At 40.8% G+C, this 20,751-nt stretch overlaps 3 protein-coding genes and 1 non-coding gene across 5 annotated transcripts; all 4 read right to left on the bottom strand.

The window, feature by feature from the left end:
* Positions 1 to 557: 557 nt before the first annotated feature.
* Positions 558 to 2,574, bottom strand: cfap418 (cilia and flagella associated protein 418). Of its 2 annotated transcripts, none has more exons than XM_058053474.1 (6): positions 2,336 to 2,574; positions 2,046 to 2,130; positions 1,809 to 1,873; positions 1,674 to 1,739; positions 1,497 to 1,595; positions 558 to 1,391 (listed from the first exon to the last, which is right to left on the bottom strand). In XM_058053474.1, the coding sequence occupies exons 1-6, from the start codon at positions 2,506 to 2,508 to the stop codon at positions 1,232 to 1,234; spliced, it is 648 nt and encodes a 215-aa protein (XP_057909457.1). In that variant the 5' UTR covers positions 2,509 to 2,574; the 3' UTR covers positions 558 to 1,231. The 2 variants fall into 2 exon arrangements, with proteins under 2 accessions (XP_057909457.1, XP_057909460.1); XM_058053477.1 differs by having other exon boundaries at positions 560 to 1,391; positions 1,497 to 1,592; positions 2,336 to 2,571.
* A 319-nt stretch (positions 2,575 to 2,893) lies between these two features.
* trnas-aga (transfer RNA serine (anticodon AGA)) lies at positions 2,894 to 2,975 on the bottom strand. The gene has a single exon. It is a non-coding gene; the product is annotated as a tRNA-Ser (tRNA).
* A 447-nt stretch (positions 2,976 to 3,422) lies between these two features.
* cd83 (CD83 molecule) lies at positions 3,423 to 6,548 on the bottom strand. Its single transcript, XM_058053584.1, has 5 exons — positions 6,419 to 6,548; positions 6,159 to 6,295; positions 5,225 to 5,447; positions 4,868 to 4,971; positions 3,423 to 3,957 (listed from the first exon to the last, which is right to left on the bottom strand). The coding sequence occupies exons 1-5, from the start codon at positions 6,456 to 6,458 to the stop codon at positions 3,790 to 3,792; spliced, it is 672 nt and encodes a 223-aa protein (XP_057909567.1). The 5' UTR covers positions 6,459 to 6,548; the 3' UTR covers positions 3,423 to 3,789.
* A 1,796-nt stretch (positions 6,549 to 8,344) lies between these two features.
* zgc:113232 (uncharacterized protein LOC541546 homolog) lies at positions 8,345 to 20,639 on the bottom strand. Its single transcript, XM_058054131.1, has 26 exons — positions 20,510 to 20,639; positions 20,366 to 20,449; positions 17,466 to 17,531; positions 16,628 to 16,791; positions 16,368 to 16,505; positions 16,207 to 16,260; positions 15,403 to 15,456; positions 14,914 to 14,967; positions 14,789 to 14,842; positions 14,545 to 14,598; positions 14,405 to 14,458; positions 14,198 to 14,251; positions 14,023 to 14,076; positions 13,837 to 13,881; positions 12,486 to 12,539; positions 12,347 to 12,400; positions 11,539 to 11,592; positions 11,266 to 11,337; positions 10,966 to 11,001; positions 10,072 to 10,116; positions 9,964 to 9,996; positions 9,695 to 9,841; positions 9,433 to 9,609; positions 9,224 to 9,314; positions 9,073 to 9,150; positions 8,345 to 8,723 (listed from the first exon to the last, which is right to left on the bottom strand). Exons 1-26 carry the CDS (start codon positions 20,637 to 20,639, stop codon positions 8,518 to 8,520), a joined length of 2,106 nt encoding a protein of 701 aa, XP_057910114.1. The 3' UTR covers positions 8,345 to 8,517.
* Positions 20,640 to 20,751: the final 112 nt, after the last annotated feature.

Below are 20,751 nucleotides of genomic sequence, written 5' to 3'. Positions count from 1 at the left end.
AAATATTTCAATATATATTTTGAAATATATATGAAAAATATTTCAAAATATAATTTGAAAAAAGTATATCAAATGAATATCAATAATCACTTAAAAATGTACAAGAAGTAAATCAAATATCAAAAAATTAAAAACGTTGTAATTTAATGAGAAAAATAATTTTACAAGAACAGTGTTATATTATGAGAAAAAATAACCATTTTAGTAGCATAGAGTTGAAATATTAACGAATATAGATATTTTTCAATATTAATATAATTATATGTTTTAAAAATAATAATTTAATAATTGAATGGAAAAAATAGTTTGGGGGAAATGTTATACAAGGGAAATAAAGTCATATTACAAGATTTACAAGAAAAAAAGTTTAAATATTTGGGTATAAAACAAGAGAAAATGTTGGATTGTAATGAGACAAAAGTCACAATTTATCGAGCGTAAACTCCTAATATTATGAGGATTTTTTTCATTTTAGTAGCAGAATTCAGAATTAAAATATTCAAGAAAAAATTTCACAATAAAAAAGTAAAAGTAATTTTATTTTAACCAAGTAATCTTTGAAATATTAAGTTGGGGGAAATGTTATATTATGGGAATAAATTCAGCATTTACAATGATTACAAAAATGATGACAAAATTACATTTTAAACATTTGGAAAATAAATATGACAGCAAAAATTGTATATTTCTATATAGCTTTTTGGTATATCTACATGTTTTGCTTTCCAAAATATCAAGGTGGCATTTGTATCCTTTAATTTATCAATATACTGCCATTGCTGTAGTACTACTGTTTTAACTGTACACTTTCTGAAAAACAGAAAAAGAAAATGATTGTCAATTAATTTTAATGAATTGTGATATTTTTCTCATTTTCTGACCATGACAAAACTGGCATTTTCTGTATAATCACATAAAACACCAAAGAGCAAACCTTCACTGGGGTTGACGCTACTGAAATGTGCAAAAGGAAGAGTCTGAACATGTTTAATAATTAGTTAATGATCTCATAACCTACCGTTGGATATGTTTAGGTCTGAGTACCAGCACTTTTTCTACTGGCTGGACAGCTCCCATCACCGACAGCAGTGATTAAAAGCACAAAATGACATAACAGTCCAGGCTGTTGAAGATGATGGGGATCCACAGACCCCCATTAAACAAAGGACGAAGATAGTTGAGATTGTCTGTTACATCTGAGCCAAAACATGTTTTAACTTGTGATGTTCCCTCAGTCCAGGTGTCTGCCACACACCCATCTGAGCTGTGGCTGCAGCAAGACATCCGTGGCATCTAATGTGGAGAACCAGCTGCACTGGCAGGCATATGCTCGAGCTCCGTTCCTCTTCCTCAACTTGGCTCGGAGCTTCTCATGGTCCGGCATGTTGTTCCTGAACGCTCACCACAGATGGTACAATTTGGCATTCAACCAAAAAATGATTTGAGTGTGAACATCGGCTTCACAGATCTATGTGACAAGGCGGTGTTGCACTCACCTGAGGAAGAGGTAATCACAAGACGGGTCCCACTCCCAGTCATCAAACATCAGCACCCGGAAGTCGCAGGATGTACATCTCAGCTGGTCACATGATCTGCTGGTACACACCAATTGGTCATTGTTGATGAAAAAATGTGTCATCACAGAGGATAAACTTTGTTTTGTATTTTGGCACCTCTTGGAGGTGGCTGTTCCAACTCCGTTAGTGATACCGCTCCCTCCAAGGTAGACAGGACAGCACCTGGTGGCAGGAAAGATTTGGACAAATCACAAGCTGCGTCTAATATTTTGGCGACCTTAGTGAACTCACTTTCTCCCTCCAGAGTGACAAGGATGCGTCTGCTCTGCTCGATGACCTTTCGGATGATGCTCAGTCTGAAATGCAAGGCGCACCAGCTGATTAAAGAGTGGGAAAAGTAGCCATCAACTATGTCATCTAATCATAACAAGCAGTTATCTCACTGTATTTCTGATGTGAAGTTATTGTGAATATGTTATGGTGAAGGTTGTGTTAAGATGACTTGTAAAAACAGTGTCAAAAATTCACCTTAGCTGGAGTGACTTCCTCCTTTAATTCCTCCAGCAGAGCATCAATGTCATCAGTGATGCTGCCGCCTCTATGCCCTCCATGTCTGGTGGCACAGATGAAAGATCATTAACGTATTTTGCAGCCTGGTCATTGTGATAAATATCAACAATTTGTATATTATCACGTCAGAAATACACGACAGATAAACGTGGTGTTGTTTACCCTTGTCAGGATGTCGGGAGACGGTTATCTTTGGTCTTGAGCTAACCCTGACAACTAGCCAAGTTAGCTTAGTTTACCCAACTTACCCCCGCACGTCACTGTCCTTCCCGCACTTTCTATCTTTTTTGGAGCTCGCAGGGCAGTCAGCTCTGACGGAAACGTTGCAACAAAACTTTTTTTCCACTTCGTCGAGCAACTCGTCTAGGTTGTCACCGTCCATGGCAGAGCAGTCCGCCGTAACTGACTGGTCTGCTAGCATTGACGATAAGCTAGGCCGCCATTACAACAACATTTGTCGTTGCTAGGGAACACGAGTGCCGGACGGAAATGCAAAAGTCTTCAAAATAAATTGTAATATTATGCAATATTATCCAATTAACATAGTGTGGGCATCTTAGCCCCGCTTTATACACGGAAAGTATTCTATCACGGCCTATTGCACTGCGTTAGTTGTTACTCTGTCAGCACACAGTAACGGTCAGGTTTTTTATTTTGAAAACCGGAAAGGAACTACTAGCAGCAAAAGCGGCGATCATTACGTGAAACGCCTGATTGAAATGTAATCATTAGCTTAAACGTAAAAGCACAATGTACAAATGAATTAAGGGAACATAAAGGTTAGCTGTATGACATACCAAAATGTACGTTGTCGGCAGGATTCGAACCTGCGCGGGGAGACCCCAATGGATTTCTAGTCCATCGCCTTAACCACTCGGCCACGACAACCATGCCTGTAACAGCAGATAAATATATATATAAATGGTAAAACTACTCTGGCTGCGAAGTTTGCCACAAGCTAAACCAACAGATGCTAACAAGTCAAACACTGAACTTAACAAGCACACAAAACCACCACTTTTCGCATTTTACCCGACAGGATTAACAATTATAATTCATTTAATGGTTGTATCAATAATAGTATTGTTTTTTATTTGGCATCGTCTTAAATGTTTGTATTTATATATAGCCGCATTTTCCACACATATCTAAAATCTTTGTTCTGTGTTCAGATTATAATTATGATCGAAACCGCAACATCAGACAAGTATCGTGAAATTTTGCAATTATCAGTATCAGTATCGGGCTGACTGCCCAAATCTACCTCCCACGCCTACTTCACGTTTGGCTTTAAAGAACAAAAACCAGCCGACAGTTTGTAAAGTAGGAGGGGAATTTATCAGATTAATGTCAGGACATTTTCACTTCTCTGTATGCCTGCTGAGTCATCTCATTCATCAACAATCAGATTGCATGGAAAATAGTGAAAATAGTACAAATGTAAAGAAGACAAACACACACTTAGATACATGACTTGCATGAAACACATCTGTGATATTCAAAAGGACAACTCTCCAAAATAGCACACATTTATTATAAAGTCCTATTATGGTATCAGCAACATGTAGACAAATACTTCATATATGATGACAAATGTGGATAAATATGTAAAAAAATGACTGGAACATTTTTAACTATACATAAACAATCACACAAACATATCATATAAATACCATGTCTTGAAGTGGCATTTGCACACACTTTAAACATATAGTATGTGCTTCATGGTGGACTTCTTGGGAGAATATGGTTGACCTAAAGTAGAGATTAGCATCAGGTCCTTCTTATCAAGTGGTTTGAGAGGAGCATCCAGTGAGATTTTTGGATTTGGTGTCTTCTTTCTGTCTTGGAGGATGGTCTTTGAACTTCCCTGTGTGTGAGAGAGAGAGAGAGAAATGAAATGCACATTAGAGACATAACTGTTTTAGCAAATACAGTGTGGAAAATGCAGTGATGTGGAAAAAGTGTTTTCCACCTTCCTGATTTCTTATTTTTTGCATGTTTGTCTCACTTAAATATTTCAGATCATCAAACAAATGAACATTTTAGTCAATGTCAACACAACTGAAAACAAAATTGGGGCAATCACTTTCTCACACAGGGCCATGTAAGTTTGGATTCCTTTTCTCCCTTAATAAAAAGTTTCATTGAATTTTCTGTTTTTTTTTCACTTTTCTGACTTATAAATGTAGTTATAATGTAGTATTTTCATGTAAAATGATGCCAAACTTTCAAATAATGAAGTTTGCGCATTTGGAAGTGAGTCCTGAAAGAAGTTTGGGATGGCTCTGAACGCTCGGTTTCTGAAGGCGTGGTAAAACTGCCCCTTTGTGATGTCACAGAGGAGCGGACTTCCTTATATGGGCAGCTAGTGGCCCAAACCGGAAGTCCTTCTAAGTACTCTGGAGTGTGACCAACCACAGCGGAGTGGGCACGCCTGGAGGCGGGACATGGGAGGAATACATTAAAACAGACCGTTTTTGTGGGAAGCACGAAATCCAAAGAAATACAGCTGGATAGGTGCAGATTCTGGAAGAACTAGAAAGATTTGTGTGCTGGTTATTGTGTGTAGCTGCTCTATAGGAGTCCACAACTCAATACAAAGGGATGAAAAATGAGCATAATAGGTCCCCTTTAAGCGTGACAAACATGCAAAAAAATACGAAATCAGGAAGGGGGCAAACACTTTTTCACACTGTATGCACCATGTTTTGGTGATGCTCAAGGAGAAAGTCATAGTCCAAACATGGCTAGTGCGTGTGTGTGTGTGATGTACTTACATAAGCTACCAGGAAGATGAAAAGTGCCAACAAAAGCGCTGCTGAGGCAAAAATAATAATATGAACGTCTGTCCACAGTTGTCCCATGTTAGCGTCAGAACAATCTAAAATTGGGAACAAACAAAAGAGTTGGATAGAAGTGACAAACAAGGCAAAAGTAACAACAGTGGCTCAACCAGGGGTATCCAAGTTGTGTTTCTATGGAGTTATTGAAATACACAATCTCAGGGTGGGGGCACATTATCAGAAAGGCTTTGCCTATGTTCAAGTTCATTTAGATGTGCACTGTTTATATTTCCAATAGCTAGCAGCATTTGACTAGCAACTTGTAAAGTTTCAAAACTGTTGGCGTAATACCTGACATAGTGAGAAGAACCTCCCCCATCCTATCCTGCTCTCCCATGGGTGCTTGTAGTCGACACATGTACTCGCCAGCATCGTTGCACGTCACGTTGGGTAGGAAGATGGCGCAGTCCAGCAGCTCCACCTCACGCTCTAAGAGAACGTACTTGCTCATGACGTTATTGGGAAGCTGCTGGACCTCAAGACCTGGATGAGCCAACTCCAAAGGAGCTCCAAACTGCAGTGGGGAACAACGCACACAACAACTTGGTCAACCAGTTCACATCTTTGATGTTTCATTCTGAAGCCTCGACAAGGAGCATTAAGGGAGGAGTATAAAAGGGAAGTTGGTTAACTCACTCGTTAGCAAAGTTAACACAACACTATTCATTCATTCATTCATTTTCTACCGCTTTTCCTCACAAGGGTGCTGGAGCCTATCCCAGCTGTCTTCGGGCGAGAGGCGGGGTACACCCTGGACCGGTGGCCAGCCAATCACAGGGCACATATAGACAAACAACCATTCACACTCACATTCATACCTATGGACAATTTGGAGTCACCAATTAACCTAGCATGTTTTTGGAATGTGGGAGGAAACCGGACTACCCGGAGAAAACCCACACATGTACGGGGAGAACATGCAAACTCCACACAGAGATGGCCGAGGGTGGAATTGAACCCTGGTCTCCTAGCTGTAAGGTCTGTGCGCTAACCACGAGTTCACCGTGCCACCCACAACACTATTAAGAACCTAAAAATGTTCAAATGTGATTTTAAAACCAAGTTAACATTTTATACTATCAATATAGCTTCAGTTATTTTTACACTTGTACAACACTAAAACATGTCAAAATGTGGCTTCAAAACAAAATTGACTCTTTTATACGATTAACACTGCTACAGTTCTTTCAATACTTTTATGAAAGTTAACGTAACATTTAATTACCTTGTACCATCGCAATGAGGTGTAGTTGACGCCTGGTTCGGCTTCAGCTGTACACTGAAGCACGTAGTTCCCACCCGTGACCGCCTCCACCACCTGCACGTGGCGACCCTGTGCTGATGTTCCCATCCGCAGACCGCCTGAGGAGCAAAACATGGCAGCTTCATTCGACACGTATTTACATCTTGACCAGACTAACACTGATGGCACAAAGACAGATGCTCCATTTGATGTTTTGAAGTTTTGGATGGAAAAGTACTCACAAAGTGAAAGCACGATGAAGAACACACACCGGGACGACATGTTGACACTGCTCAGGTTCCAAAAACAGTGTGACTGTTAAGAGCGTGTGTAAGTCTCACTTTTTGTTTCATGTCTGGGTGGGCGTGTCTGATGCATGCTTGACAGACAGAAACTCAGCAGACACTTCATAGGGAACACAATCTCAACAGCTGCAACGGAAACTCCCCCTTTAAAAAGATCAACTTTGAACTTAAAACAGGTTTAAAAGGGGACCTATTATGCTCATTTTTGGCCCTTTGTATTGTTGTGGATTCCTATAGAGCAGTTAAACACAATAACCGGCCACAAAGCTTTCTAGTTCCTCCAGAATCTGCACCTATTCAGCTGTATTCAGCTTCTTTGGATTTTGTGCTCCCCCCAAAACAGTGTATTCCACCCATGGCCCGAGTACAGGCACGCCCTCTTCTCTGTGGTTGGTCACACTCCTGAGTGCTTGGAAGGACTTGTAGAAGGACTTGCCGCTAGCTGCAAACCCAACTTAATAAGAGTTAATAAATGGTATTGGAGTTGACAATAAACGCAGATATATCTTTTAAAAATGTCAACTTTTAGCCACAAGCAGAGGCTGGACAGCCCGAAAGTTTCTCAGTAAAAGAGGTTACTTCAAGACGTCTCTAAATGGTACGTAGCTTTAGCATTTTTAGCATCGGTAACGTCCAATGTGGTTAACATTACACGTTTTTTGCATGACTACCACTGTTTAAAAAGCTCAGGTAGAGCCACTAATGGTGGTGGGAAAAGGCTCTTAGCAACGCCACTCCCTGTATGCACACTCTATAATGCTACACATACAAGCGCTTTTGCTCCATGACTTACACAAAATAAACACAGTTAGGACACTGAAAAATTGTTACTTACTGCTTGCTCTTCGGTGGTCGAGTGGTTACCACACAGACCTCACAGCTAGGAGACCCGAGTTCAATCCCACCCTCGGCCATCTCTGTGTGGAGTTTGCATGTTCTCCCCGTGCATGCGTTGGTTTTCTTCGGGTACTCCGGTTTCCTCCCACATTCCAAAAACATGCTAGGTTAATTGGCGACTCCAAATTGTCCATAGGTATGAATGTGAGTGTGAATGGTTGTTTGTATATATGTGCCCTGTGATAGGCTCAGCACCCCCGCGACCGTTGTGAGGATAAGCGGTAGAAAATGAATGAATGAAACATTGTAAAAGGAAGAGAGTGTATCCGGCCAAAAAAGCCATGGCCATAAGGAAACTGCTCCTCTGTGACATCACGAAGAAACAATTTTGCAACGCCCTCTGAAACCGAGCCATCCAAAGTTCTTTCTGGGCTCACTTCCAAATGCACAAACCTCATTATCTGTAACTTTGGTATCGTTTAAAACGAGAATACAACATTTTAACTACATTTATAGGTCAGAAGAGTGTTAAAATGATTAATCATTACAAATACAATCCAATGTCTTTTATTAATTAATTTATTTTAATTAAGGTAACCAAACATATTCAAAACAGTCCTCAATGTATTCCAAATGAACTTTTTCATATTTGATCAATTACTTGTTGGATATATTGTCACTGTACTGTTTTCCTTGGATCATATGACCTAACAGAATAAAAAGAGAACTGAGTTGTTAGATTTGGCTCCTTCATAAGTTCCTAATAATATGACAACATCTGAGGACTCAGATAATAAAAAAAACAAAAAAAAACAGGCAGTTTATGTGAACACTTCAGAGCACAGTAGTACATGTATTTGAGATACTTTACATCATATTTACACAGCAGTCTTCAGTTATGTTGACTTTAAAGTTGACTTTTCCTGCTATAATTGTTACATTGGAGTTTTCCAGGTCTTAAACATGTGGAAGTTCTCCTGCCATGATGGGGAAAAAAATCTTCCTGCTTGCTTGGAGCGCCCCCCCCCCAATGGACTCTATTTTGTTTTCAACAGCAAAACATAAATAATGTAATTCTAATAATGAAATAAAAAGTCAGCTTCTTCATCTGCCTGCTCAGCTGGAATGTTCACAAAGATGAACTTTGACCTTGTCACCATGAGACCCTCCCGACTTTTTCATCCCTGGCCTGCCGGAGTTCAAATGTGGGAGCTGCTGGGTCCTTTGACCAGGCCCTGCTCTTTGCGCATCACCGGCGCATGGATGCTGCAGTCTCGAGCCTCACAGAAACCCGGAACACCAGCATTTCCAAGCATCCCGGGAATACCCACGGGACCCGGGAAGCCCCGGGGACCGTGTGGACCCTCCATGCCGTTTTTGGCCACTCCAGGCTCACCCGGAAAACCTGAGAGTGGGAAATAAAAATGGTGTCAACTCAATATATTTTTTTAAGCAACAATATGCAATAAGTGGATGCAGTGGTGCAGCATGACAAAGAATTAGCATTTGCTGTTGTCTTGGTGACCCTGGATTAGCGACTTTACTTTAGACTATAATAGTGGTGGACTATTATGTGATATTTTACTAGCACTAGCGTCAGTGCTAAGATGATGTGATGTTATAAAACATAGAAGTCGCTTCCACCAACAATTCTTAAAACTTTCCATTTCTATTTACCAAAGTAACTTGAACACATCTCTGAGTTATTCCTTATGGAAGCTTTAACATGTAAAAAAAAATCAAGACCATCTCACCGGTGGCCCCTTGTGGTCCATCAAGTCCTGGGAAGCCTTTTCCCGCCTGACCGGCAACACCTTTAGGACCCTTTTTGCCTGTTCAGACATTCACTCAAGGATGAGATTGTATTAAAAAGCAAAAGAAGATAACAAAAACGCAGCAACTGACCTCGGTCGCCCTGCGCTCCTTTCTCTCCCTCCAGGCCTCGGTCTCCCTGAGCACCTCGGGCTCCTTTGGATCCAGCTTTTCCTGCTTTACCCTGAGAGATGAAGGGAGGATTTATCCACTTTGATATAAAATTGTTTCCAGCTCCTTAAAAAAACTCCCACAAAAAACTGGATCAGATTTAGCACCATGGATCTAGAAGAAGGGCTCACCGTTTTGCCAGGTGGTCCCGGGGGGCCTTTGGCTCCTGGGGGCCCAATAAGTGTTCGGTTGTTGATGGGGCAGCCCTGCGAGCACTTGGCCCGGATGGAGGAGGCATACTGAGAGATCTGGGCCGTGACCACGCCTCGGCAGAGCTGCAGTACCTGCTCGTCGGTCAGACCGGCACCCTGAAGGCAACACGTCGTTTGGTTGTGTGACACATGCAACCTACCATTATTCTTATTTCACTTTAAAACAGGAAGTACGACTCACAATGGGACCTTGCACTCCTTTAGGTCCAGCTTGGCCTTTGACACCAGGGTCTCCTATAGGGCCGCGGGTTCCTCGGGTCCCAGGGATGCCGGGCGGACCCACTGGGCCTACATCTCCGGTCCGTCCAGCTGCACCTTTTGGTCCACGCTGAGTACAATTATTAGTATTATGATGATGATGTGCTAAAAAAACAACTTCAAGTGTGTGTCTAATCATACTAGATGAGTGTGTGATGATTTTTGTTTTGTGTTTCCATGACATCATGTTACCTGTCCTTTGTCCCCCCTGTCAGCAACAGCGCCCTGAAAGAAGAAGACAGATCAGGAACAACAAAGTGATGTCATGTATGGTGTGTAACTCGCACGGCCAACACCAACCTTCTGTCCTTTATGACCTTTTATGCCTTTCCTTCCCTTTGCACCCTGTAAGTGGGGAAAACAAAATAGAAAGTGAGGAAGTCATAAATGTCGGGGGAATCCTTGGGTCACGAGTGCACACGAAGCTTCCACCTTCATGATGTCGGTGGACTTTCCGGCAGGAAGTAGACCTTTATTTTATCGAATGATCATTTTGGGTGGAAAGTCATTGAACAACAGCACGTTTGGTGCAGTTTTAAGCTGAAGTGCATTTTATAATAGCTCGGCATGCAGCTTTCCCATTGAAATCCATGCTCCGCACAAACCAGGAAGTGAAAAGGCACACATGCAGTTCAGTTGCAAATGTGAAAATTGTAACTAGTTCATGGTGTGATATAGATGTTCAGACATTTAGTCAAAATATGTATGGCTAAATTTGTGTGAAAGTTGCAGTATGAAAGTTAATGTATCTTTTCACAAAAAGCGTTTTTTTGCTAAGAAGTGATATTTTATTAAAACTTGCCTATGTTCTACTGCTGATTAGACAAAGGTAGAAACATGATTTTTTCCTGATTAGAGATGAGAGACTAATTTTTCTTTTGCCATATACAATATTTCTAGAGCCCTTGCACACAATATTCTGTGTACCTTGAAACATCAGTCAAAATCATCAAAAATGGCCAGTACCAAGAGGACGGCTTTTGAAAAATGAAATTATGATATCAGATCCTGCATCCACATAGGTTGAATCAGGTAAGATTTGTGTGTTTTTTTCCACCCATCAAGAGGATGGATATTATTTTTCCTGACGTTTTCCCCAAAACATCATTAACTTGAGGGAGCAAACACATCCAGACCAAACTTAAAAACATAAAGAAAAAACTTCATTGTAAGTCCCACTTGTTTAGGACTCACCGTCTCGCCATCCGGTCCAGTCTCACCTTTGGCCCCCTGCAGGAAACAACACATTTTGTGAGTGTGACTTCTGGAAGTATCTGATCCTGAGATTTGATGGATGATTTCATTTGACAATGACCAAATGATATCGAAACAAATGATGAAGCAGCATGACTTCAAAGACTAGTGATGAAAAGCGGTCAAAATGGAGGACTGCGAGTACAAGCTCTGTCCCACTATGAGACATGTGTGTAATGCTAACATGCCAGCATGTTAGATTGTGTAGTTGTTATTAGTGATTGTGTGATGAATACACACAATGGGGCCCTGCAGGCCCTTTGGTCCAGGCTTGCCCGGTATTCCAGCGTCTCCTTGCTCTCCTCCAGGACCCTGTTGGAAGGACAGGAAATTCATCCTCCATAAAGAAGTCTTATTGAGTTTCATGTATTAATCTAATGTAGCCAATAGAAGCATACAGTCTTTGTATGAAGTGATGTATTGATGTATATACTCTATCCAAAAACAGCACTAGGCATCGGGAATTGAACCTGTGACATAATGTATATGGGACCCTACACAACATGCACTCACCACAGAGCCCACTCTGCCTCGAGGTCCTCTGAAGCCGCGATCTCCTTTGCTGCCCTGCAAGAGTTCACCAAACTTGTAAGTGTATTTGGGAAATAGCTTGATAGATAAGATACTTTATTGATCACCGACAGGGAAAATAAAAGTGGTTGTCATAGAATGTGTCACTGTTGATTGAAAGCAACCCATTTACAAGTACATTGTAGATACAAATTAAATGCTGATACTAATACTACGAAGTTTGGACACCACTGCTGTAGATACTGTATGTATATACCATTCACTGTGCAATATCTGATCAACCTCCATGTGCAATATTAAGGGCTCTAAATGCAAGTTCTATGTGAAGTATTTCCATAATGCCTCATATTAACTCTCTAACAGGATCTCAGTGTATAGACTGGTCATATATCTCATCTCGTTTCATATTATCTACATACTGTATTGTACATAACTCTGGGAAAAACTGTTGATTTTTGTTAATACTTTGGTTGTTTATTTTTCTATATTGTGTATTTTGTACTGCTTAACTGACTCTGTACTCTTGCTGCTGTGCAATACAAATTTCCCCACTGAGGGACGAATAAAGGCATATCTTAATCTTAATCTTATGTATATATGCACAGTCACAGGTCACAACTTGTGTTATCAACATTATGCTTGTACAAATGTAGTGCATCATACTGACAACTGTTTCTGATATTTAGACTACAGTATTTTGTCAAAATATCACATAGACATGGATCTTCACTGTAGAAGTACCCAGTGAGTCAACATATTTAAGCATGAATACATCAAGTTAGCGTGTCACCTTGGCCCCAAAGGAACCTGGCTCTCCCATCAGTCCCGGGACACCAATGGGACCCTGCGGACACCAACACAATGATATAGTGAGATATGTTGCATCGGAGGAAGCGAAAGTAGTTGACATGCATATAGTATACACTCACATCTTCTCCGGGGTCGCCGTCACTGCCTGGAATGCCATCAAAACCTCTACTGCCCTGTCAGAAGAACAAATATATGAAATAATTGTCGACACAGTATCTGAAAAATATGTATATTATACACTGATGCACCACATATGAATAATGACTAGGCTCATTAGTGAGATGCTGGCTATTATTTCTTGAAATGTATTTCTTTGTGCATTGGATGAGTTTTGCCACGTATAGAACCATAACAAAGAACATATATCAAAATGTCACACAGGAATAAAAAGGCATTTGCATTTGTCATAACAGTCACACCTGCAGAAACATTTGTGTATGCAAACATTTGACTCTACCGTATTGTTTCCTTATGACAGACAACAGGACAAACTTGTTTAGTGTGAGGCTTGTGGTCAGCAGGCATCAATTGTGTTTGGAGCTGCTGAATGCACCAGTAGTGTAAACAAGTGTACAATACATACTGTATAGTACAACATTTCCGGGCTGCGGCACCCACCATCAACCCTTTATGACAAGTGGCGACCCAAATTGCAGAAAATTTTCAACTCAAATATCTTATATTTAAAGAAAAAAACATTGATTTTGTTGACATTCTTCATGATTTGTGTGTTGCCAAGTGTTTATTCAAGGTTTAGTGTATGGTATAACTGACAAAACCCATTGGCATTTTTTGTTTTCTCCTTTGACCTCCTTGTAGGAAAATGCCTATTTTAAACTGGTACCTGCATTGCATCATGCTAGATTTGCATATTGGAGCATGTGGAGTAGAGGAGTTACCACAAAGTTACCCAACAGGTTGTATTTGCCAGTATAATTTTATGTTAGCGTGTAAGCACTAATTTAATACGTGAATAGTCTGTATAGTTATGTTAATAGTTATGTTGTGTGTTCCATTTATGTTGACATGTTATGTTGGCTTTGTTCCCACCGCTGCATTAAAAATCCCTCTAATAAAATAAAAGCAAGCCTGCAAACCACTGAAAACAAATCTGTGACCCTGGCCTCCTTACAATGGTTACCTGTTACTTACAGGATACAAAATTATACTCTTTGCCTTTAAATCGCTGAATTCTTCATACTTATTTGACTTACTGTCTGTTTATGTTCCCTGCTAGAACAATGAGGTCCAGCTCACAGCTTAAATCTCGGAGGTGAAAGGGACTTTTCTGTCTGACCTGAGCACACCACACTCCTTGTGATGTAAACAATGAGCAGCCTAATACCGAAAGTGAAAATCTCACCCATAAGCCGAAACGTCTTAGGTATTTTTTGCACAAGGCTAAATGAAACCAGTTGACAGTGCTGCAGTGTTAGGTTAACCATGTGAAATAATCAGAAGGAGTGGTACCTTTGGTCCAGCAGGCCCACGGTCTCCCGTCTGTCCCGGATAACCCTGAGGAGGACAAACACCAAACATTCACACCTGGCCTTTACTTTGTTTGTCTACAATAAATGAAGTACTGTATATGCTTTTTAAATGACTGATAATGACATAGAAATAAAGATTTCAGAGGAAGTGTGAGAGGTTTTGTACGTTGTAGCCTCTATCACCAACGTCCCCTCGGAACCCTGGTCCTCCAGTCTGACCCTGCAGGACAAAGACAAGACAGTGACGCCTCAATGGCAACCTCTATTGGCCACCAGAAGAAACTGCATTATGTTCCTAATTACAAGCCTAAGCTCTACATCTTTTATTTCCTTATAACTACCTTTCGTCCATCAGGCCCTTGAGGGCCCACTTTGCCCTCTTCTCCAAAGGATCCCTAGACAGACAAAAAAACAACAACACAATTGGTCATAAAACATTTAAAAACATATAATGATAATATATTAATAATAATGTAGTGTCCTGCACCATTTGAGGTGATTTAAAATAGTGCAAAATGCTTCTAGAATCCTCAGGTATCTGGTTTTACCTTGGTACCTTTACCTCCTCGCGATCCTGGTGTTCCAGCATCACCGCCAGGGCCCTAAAATCAACCAAAAATAACCCAAATGATAACAATTTCATAATTTATGTGTCAAATTGATGGATTGATTGACTGAAGATCCTCACAGTGTTACCAGGGACTCCGACCCCTCCTCGCGGTCCCTCCATGCCGATGTCACCCTGCAAACAGGAAGTCACATGAGCCACGTGACCCGAGATGGTCAAAATCATCAGGAGACTATGATTATGTTATTGATTATATCTAACCCTGGAGTTAGTTTAGTCCCTGTCTCTTTATCAACCACACTCCCTTCTGATTGGCCAGCATCTAGAAGCCTAATATTGGACAGTGTCTACAATATGTGGTCACCTTTGAACCAGGTTCTCCACGCTCACCCATGGTTCCTAAAAGTCCTGGTTCTCCCTGGAGAGAAAAAAGAAGATATTATTAAATTAACTGGTTTAAAAAAAAACAGATTTGAAGTGTTTACTCACCATGGCTCCTGAGAAACCAGAACCTCCTTCTTCACCTTCGGGTCCAGCATCACCCTGTCACATGAGCCATAACATTAACATCCGTGTAAAAAAATTAACACATTTGATCTGATAAATTACACTGTTTCATTCAATCGAAGGGTCTTTTTTATATTATTTATTTATAATATTACATTGTTGATTATTGATAAGAAGCAGACAGGCTCTTTCTTGTGCATTTATAAGATAAGGACAATAAGATTTGACCAGGCATGAAACTGATGTGCATAAAGAATTTATTACCCATTTGTCACTCAAATACTCAGTTGCTGATGCATATTCACTTTTATTTTTCATCATTTTACTTTCACTTTTCCCGTTAGATCATTTGTAATAATAATCCTGACAATTCCCCTCACGCTTCTGTGTCGACTATCACTTTTAGTGGGTGGTTGCTGTAGCAACAGCAGCATTGTTACCACATGTCAGCTTGTAAGATGAGAGACTCACCACTGGTCCAGCGCCTCCTCGTCTTCCCTGCACTCCTTTACTTCCTTTGTAACCCTAAAAAGACAAACAAATTTGACTCTGTGGTGGATCAAAAACATACACGTGGTCCTCAGGTTACGACGTGGACCAATCACGTGTGGCTCATTCAGCAGCTATGCAAAGTGGATAACATTGCTTATTAATGAACGCTCAGCACATTATTATGGGCATCATTATTTTCTGATGAAAATCAAAGGCATCGACACAGAAGTGAAAATGAACTTCGTAGAAAGTTCCATAGGGAGGAGAAACGCCCACCAATACTGGCCACACCCGTTTGACTGCTACAGCCATCTTTAAATATAAAGATTGTATCCTTGAGCATGTTAAAGGATCATTTCCCATGAAAGTGACAGTAACGACCAAGCAGTGCAGTGGTCAGTGAGCCTTACATTACACTACCTATTTATTGTTATTTCATTTTAATTTTAATCTTATATTGCTGCTTTATTCTTAATAACCTCAAGGTTTAGTTAGAGAGAAACAGTATCTCGATTCTCTGTATGTCGTTTAAATATAGAAAATTGACAAGAACCTTGATTCAGTAGAAGGCTAAATGATTGATGAATGAATTTAATTATTTTCTCTTGCCACTTCTACTTCCTCCTCACAATAAACAACAGCGATAAAAGGTTATTATTTTATGACCTTCACGTGTTCTGTGTACAGTGTGAGTGACTGAGGTGTAAGACCGGACTTGACTTACATCATAGTCTAGTTACCCGGGAACCCCCGTATTGTTTTATGATCATGTTTGAGTGTCACCTCTCTGCCTTGATGTCCTGGCCCTCCCGTTTTACCCTGCAGGCCTCGGGAGCCCTGACAGGAAGTGAAGAAGACTAGTAAGTGCCTTGTTGCTGGTTATTCAGGTTCTGATGTGTGAATCTGGGAGTTCTATCCCTCTTAATCGGGACTCTCATTGGTACCTTCGGTCCAGCAAAACCAGCGAACCCAGGCTCTCCAGGTTCACAGTCACACTCTGTGGGACCCTCCTCGCCAAGGGCTGCGTCACCCCCCGACTCTTCAGAGGAATCTGTCTCAGGTCCTTGGTGCTTGAATGGTACCTAAAAGAATTCGTTTGACATGATTTGTACACATAGACAGTCTGTGGAGGTGGTAGTCTTCCTTTTGTTGTGGTTCATGTCTCTAAAGTTTGACCTGCTAAAAGTCATATGGGAGAACCCACCTTCTTCCGGCCCACCTTATCCTTCTTGGCGTAGTGGGACTCTGTGGTGGTGATGTAAGGGTAGGCGTCCTCTGTGATCATGGTGACGTGAGTGGGGACGGGTCCGTAGGGGTCATAGTCATCCTCCTCAGGATTTTGGTCCTCATCATAGCTGTTAGGAGACTCTAGTGCAGATGGGACATTCTTATGGATATTTATGCTAGTTTGACGTTGTGTGATATCCACTTTTTCAATTCTTTAGAAAATATTACAACAATCACAGAACAGTGATTCAGTTGTGTTGTTCTTTTCAATTTTCTTGGTGTGTCCTTTTGCTGTCAGTGGGTGCGGCTGACAAAGCCAGGCTTATCAATTCCGCCTAGCAACAAGTGACCTACCAATATTCATTCATTCATTCATTTTCCAACGCGTATCCTCACGAGGATCGCAGGGGTGCTGGAGCCTATCCCAGCTGTCTTCGGCCGAGAGGCGAGGTAGACCCTGGACTGGTGGCCAGCCAATCACAGGGCACATATAGACAAACAACCATTCACACTCACATTCATACCTATGGACAATTTGGAGTCGCCAATTAACCTAGCATGTTTTTGGAATGTGGGAGGAAACCGGAGTACCCAGAGAAACCCACGCATGCACGGGGAGAACATGCAAACTCCATAGAGAGATGGCCGAGGGTGGAATTGAACTCGGGTGTCCTAGCTGCGTGGCCTGTGCGCTAACCACTCTCACTGTGCAGTCAACCTGCCAATATTACTTACTGTATTTCAGGTAGTGTTTGACATGATATGCGTTCTTTGCTGGATTTGTGATATTATTTTGAAAATTATATTTTACTGACCAGGTTGGGGGGGCCTCAAGCTGTCATAATGATCAATGACTGAGCCTTCAAAGGTGTGATCCTCACCTGCACAAAAGACACAATGTGAAGAGTGTTTTAGGATTCTCTGATTGCAAGCATTAGGACTGAGACTACATTATGAGACATAAAAGTGATGCAATGAATGACCCGAGTGGTTTCCAGAATAGTCTTCCTGGCAGAGAGCGCAGATGACACACAGCAGAAAGATGAGCAGCATCCGGGGCAGAGATGCCTGCAGGAAATAATCATAAATAAAAACAGTGGAAGTATGTTCATGTGTAAACAAGTTCATCAAATAATATATTCTATATATTATTGTCGCTACTACGATTGCTTGTAGTTCGTATGTGCTCTTTCTCAGGCTGCCACGACATTCCTGAGGCTACCAAAGTCACAATTCAGCTGCACTCTGACCTTTGACACCAGGTTAGGGGGTCAGAGTGCAAGTCTGGTACTCTGTATTTTTTGCCTAAACTTAAGCATTCATTTAGCGAATGTGAGCTGGATGTTGTGAAACAAGGTAGTTTTACCCTAATGATAATTTGTTGTTGTAATAGTAAATCTGGCTTTAAATATGGCATGAATTTAGGCAAAATATTTAAAGTATGAAACGGCAAAATGAATTCAAAGTAACTGTGAATAATATGTAGTCTACAGTGGTCACTGAGTGTCAGTAATGGTACTGTAATGTTCGGTGTGGCATACATATTTCATTGCTGGAACATCAGAGATTTGAATTATTTCACAACAGGTGCAATAATCCCCAAACACGGGCATGTGACCAAGCCAGAACTCAACTCTGAATCCTGGATGTCACTTCCAGTCCGCCCGCTACTCAGTTTCCCTGGGGAAAACATTTGTAGGAACACACATGGGCACAACCCTTATTCATGTCTTTAATTCAAGGCTTTAATAATGTTCATTCATTCATTCATTTTCTACCGCTTTTTTCCTTACAAGGGTCGAGGGGGTGCTGGAGCCTATCCCAGCTGTCTTTGGGCGAGAGGTGGGGTACACCCTGGACTGGTCGCCAGCCAATCACAGGGCACACATAGACAAACAACCATTCACACTCACATTCATACCTATGGACAATTTGGAGCCACCAATTAACCTAGCATGTTTTTGGAATGTGGGAGGAAACCGGAGTACCCGGAGAAAACCCACGCATGCACAGGGAGAACATGCAAACTCCACACAGAGATGCTTTAATAATGTTAAAAAAACGAATTTGGCAGCTTATTAAGTTTTTTTTTTCTAACTACAAAAATATTCCATTTATAAATATTTAAATGGGGAATCCAACTTTGCTCATCATGGTAGGGTCTGAACCAATTAACCACAATAATGAAGAACTGTATAGCAAGTATTGTATCATTATCTCTCATTAATGATTGATACACTGCACGACTACAGTGTACTATACTACAAGTTAATTGTCGATTCCAAATTGTCCATATAGGTATGAATGTGAGTGTGAATGGTTGTTTGTCTATATGTGCCCTGTGATTGGCTGGTGACCAGTCCAGGTTATACAAACCAGCTATGATAGGCTACAGCATACCCCCGCGACCTTGTAACAAACTGCATTATGTTCTAAAATATATGTATTTGCCCTTTCTTTGGTTCCTCAGATATCAACATGTATCATAGTTGGTTTAGGGGAGATTATCAGTGGCTGTATTGCCCTATAGTACTTTAATGATTGTGGGCAAAATATGATAATATTGTATTGTTACTATTGTGTCACTCTCTGATTTCCACCCCTTATGAATTTTGAGTCACATTTGAGTGGGCGGAGTCTACGCCAACAAACATACCTGTAACGTTTAAACCCTCCCGTTTTCTTTCCTGCAGTCTTCATGTTTAGTTTCCTGTAAATTGCCCATACTGCAGGTGAAAATGGTAGCAGTATCCGGCCTTCAGCCACAGCGGTGGATCATCTGGGAATTTCCTAGAAACCCTTATTTTCAAATGTTTGCCAGCATGCTCGCAAACTGTGGACTAGACCATCTAGAAGTTTAGTTTTGTTTAATACTTGAAGTATTGGATTATTGACACATAAACTGATAAATGTCACGATAAATATTCCTTGACTGATTAAAAATAAAAAAAACAATTAATAAAAGATCTTCTGAGGTAACCGAGTCCCATGCGCACAAAAAGTATACAATAAAAGTATACAATAAAGTATACGCTGTTATATTTCTATTAAATGAAGCATCTATGCACTTTCCCACTCCCTCCTATGAAAATAAACTGGACTGTTTTATACATTGTATAAAGATAATTGTTTTTTTAAATAAATGTGCAAAAAAGCTAAAAGACAAATCTACAGAATGTTAGGAAAATAAGGGACACATTATATTTTTAAGTTTCTGAAGTTAGTGACCTGCAAATGTGACGTGTATCATAACACAAATGACCCAACAGGACCTCAAGGCCAGTGAGGTGAAGGCCATAGATTGAGTATTCTTGTAGGCTATATGACACAATATTATAATTTGACTAGTGGACTATGGATTTTAATTTTAACCCAAATAAAAACACAGCAAAATGTTCTCCAGAGAACAGATGAGGACACTGACAATACCTGTTAAATCTATAAGGATGGTAGAAACATGCATGGTAACATTTGCATGGTAGAAAAGTGATTTATGATTACCAGCATTAAAAAAATAGCTTTTTAAACTCCATTTTAAAAGTACACCTCAAAAAGAGGAAGAAGTTTACCGATTTTGAGGAACAGCATCACACTTTTTAAACTAAAGAGTTCATTCTAAGATCTTTAACATTTTTTTTAACCTTTCAAACTACACTGGACTTTCTTTGTCAACTTCCTCTGTTCTCCTACTCTACTTCCTTCATAAGTGACTCACAGGTCCACTGGGCCCTCACCTTGTCACCAAAGGCTCCCATCGTGCTGCACAGCGAGTTGGACCAGATCCTGCACACCCGGGCTGCTTTCAGGGCGCAGAAACAAAAACAAGAGAGTTCCCTTTGTAGTGCTCAGCTCTCCTCACTGCATGATTCCAGCGATGGTTCCCGTCCTGGATCGTCTCTCTGTGGCTCTGCGGACGCCCTCAGGTTCCCAGGAGCTGGCGGGACCCTGGCTGGCGTCTCGCCCGCCTTCTCTTTTTTTGTTCCTCTCATCCAATATCTTTTCTTCTCAACAGGGTGAGAAATACCTGAGGCAGAATCAAGCATCAGCACAGCAGACGGGAAGAAGACACAAAAGACAGAGCGACGCTGATCATCAGGAGGA

Source organism: Doryrhamphus excisus, chromosome 17 (assembly GCF_030265055.1).
Source record: "Doryrhamphus excisus isolate RoL2022-K1 chromosome 17, RoL_Dexc_1.0, whole genome shotgun sequence".
NCBI classification, from domain to species: domain Eukaryota; kingdom Metazoa; phylum Chordata; class Actinopteri; order Syngnathiformes; family Syngnathidae; genus Doryrhamphus; species Doryrhamphus excisus.
The sequence above is the reverse complement of the archived record's forward strand: the minus strand, read 5'-3'. Positions and strand labels throughout refer to the sequence as shown.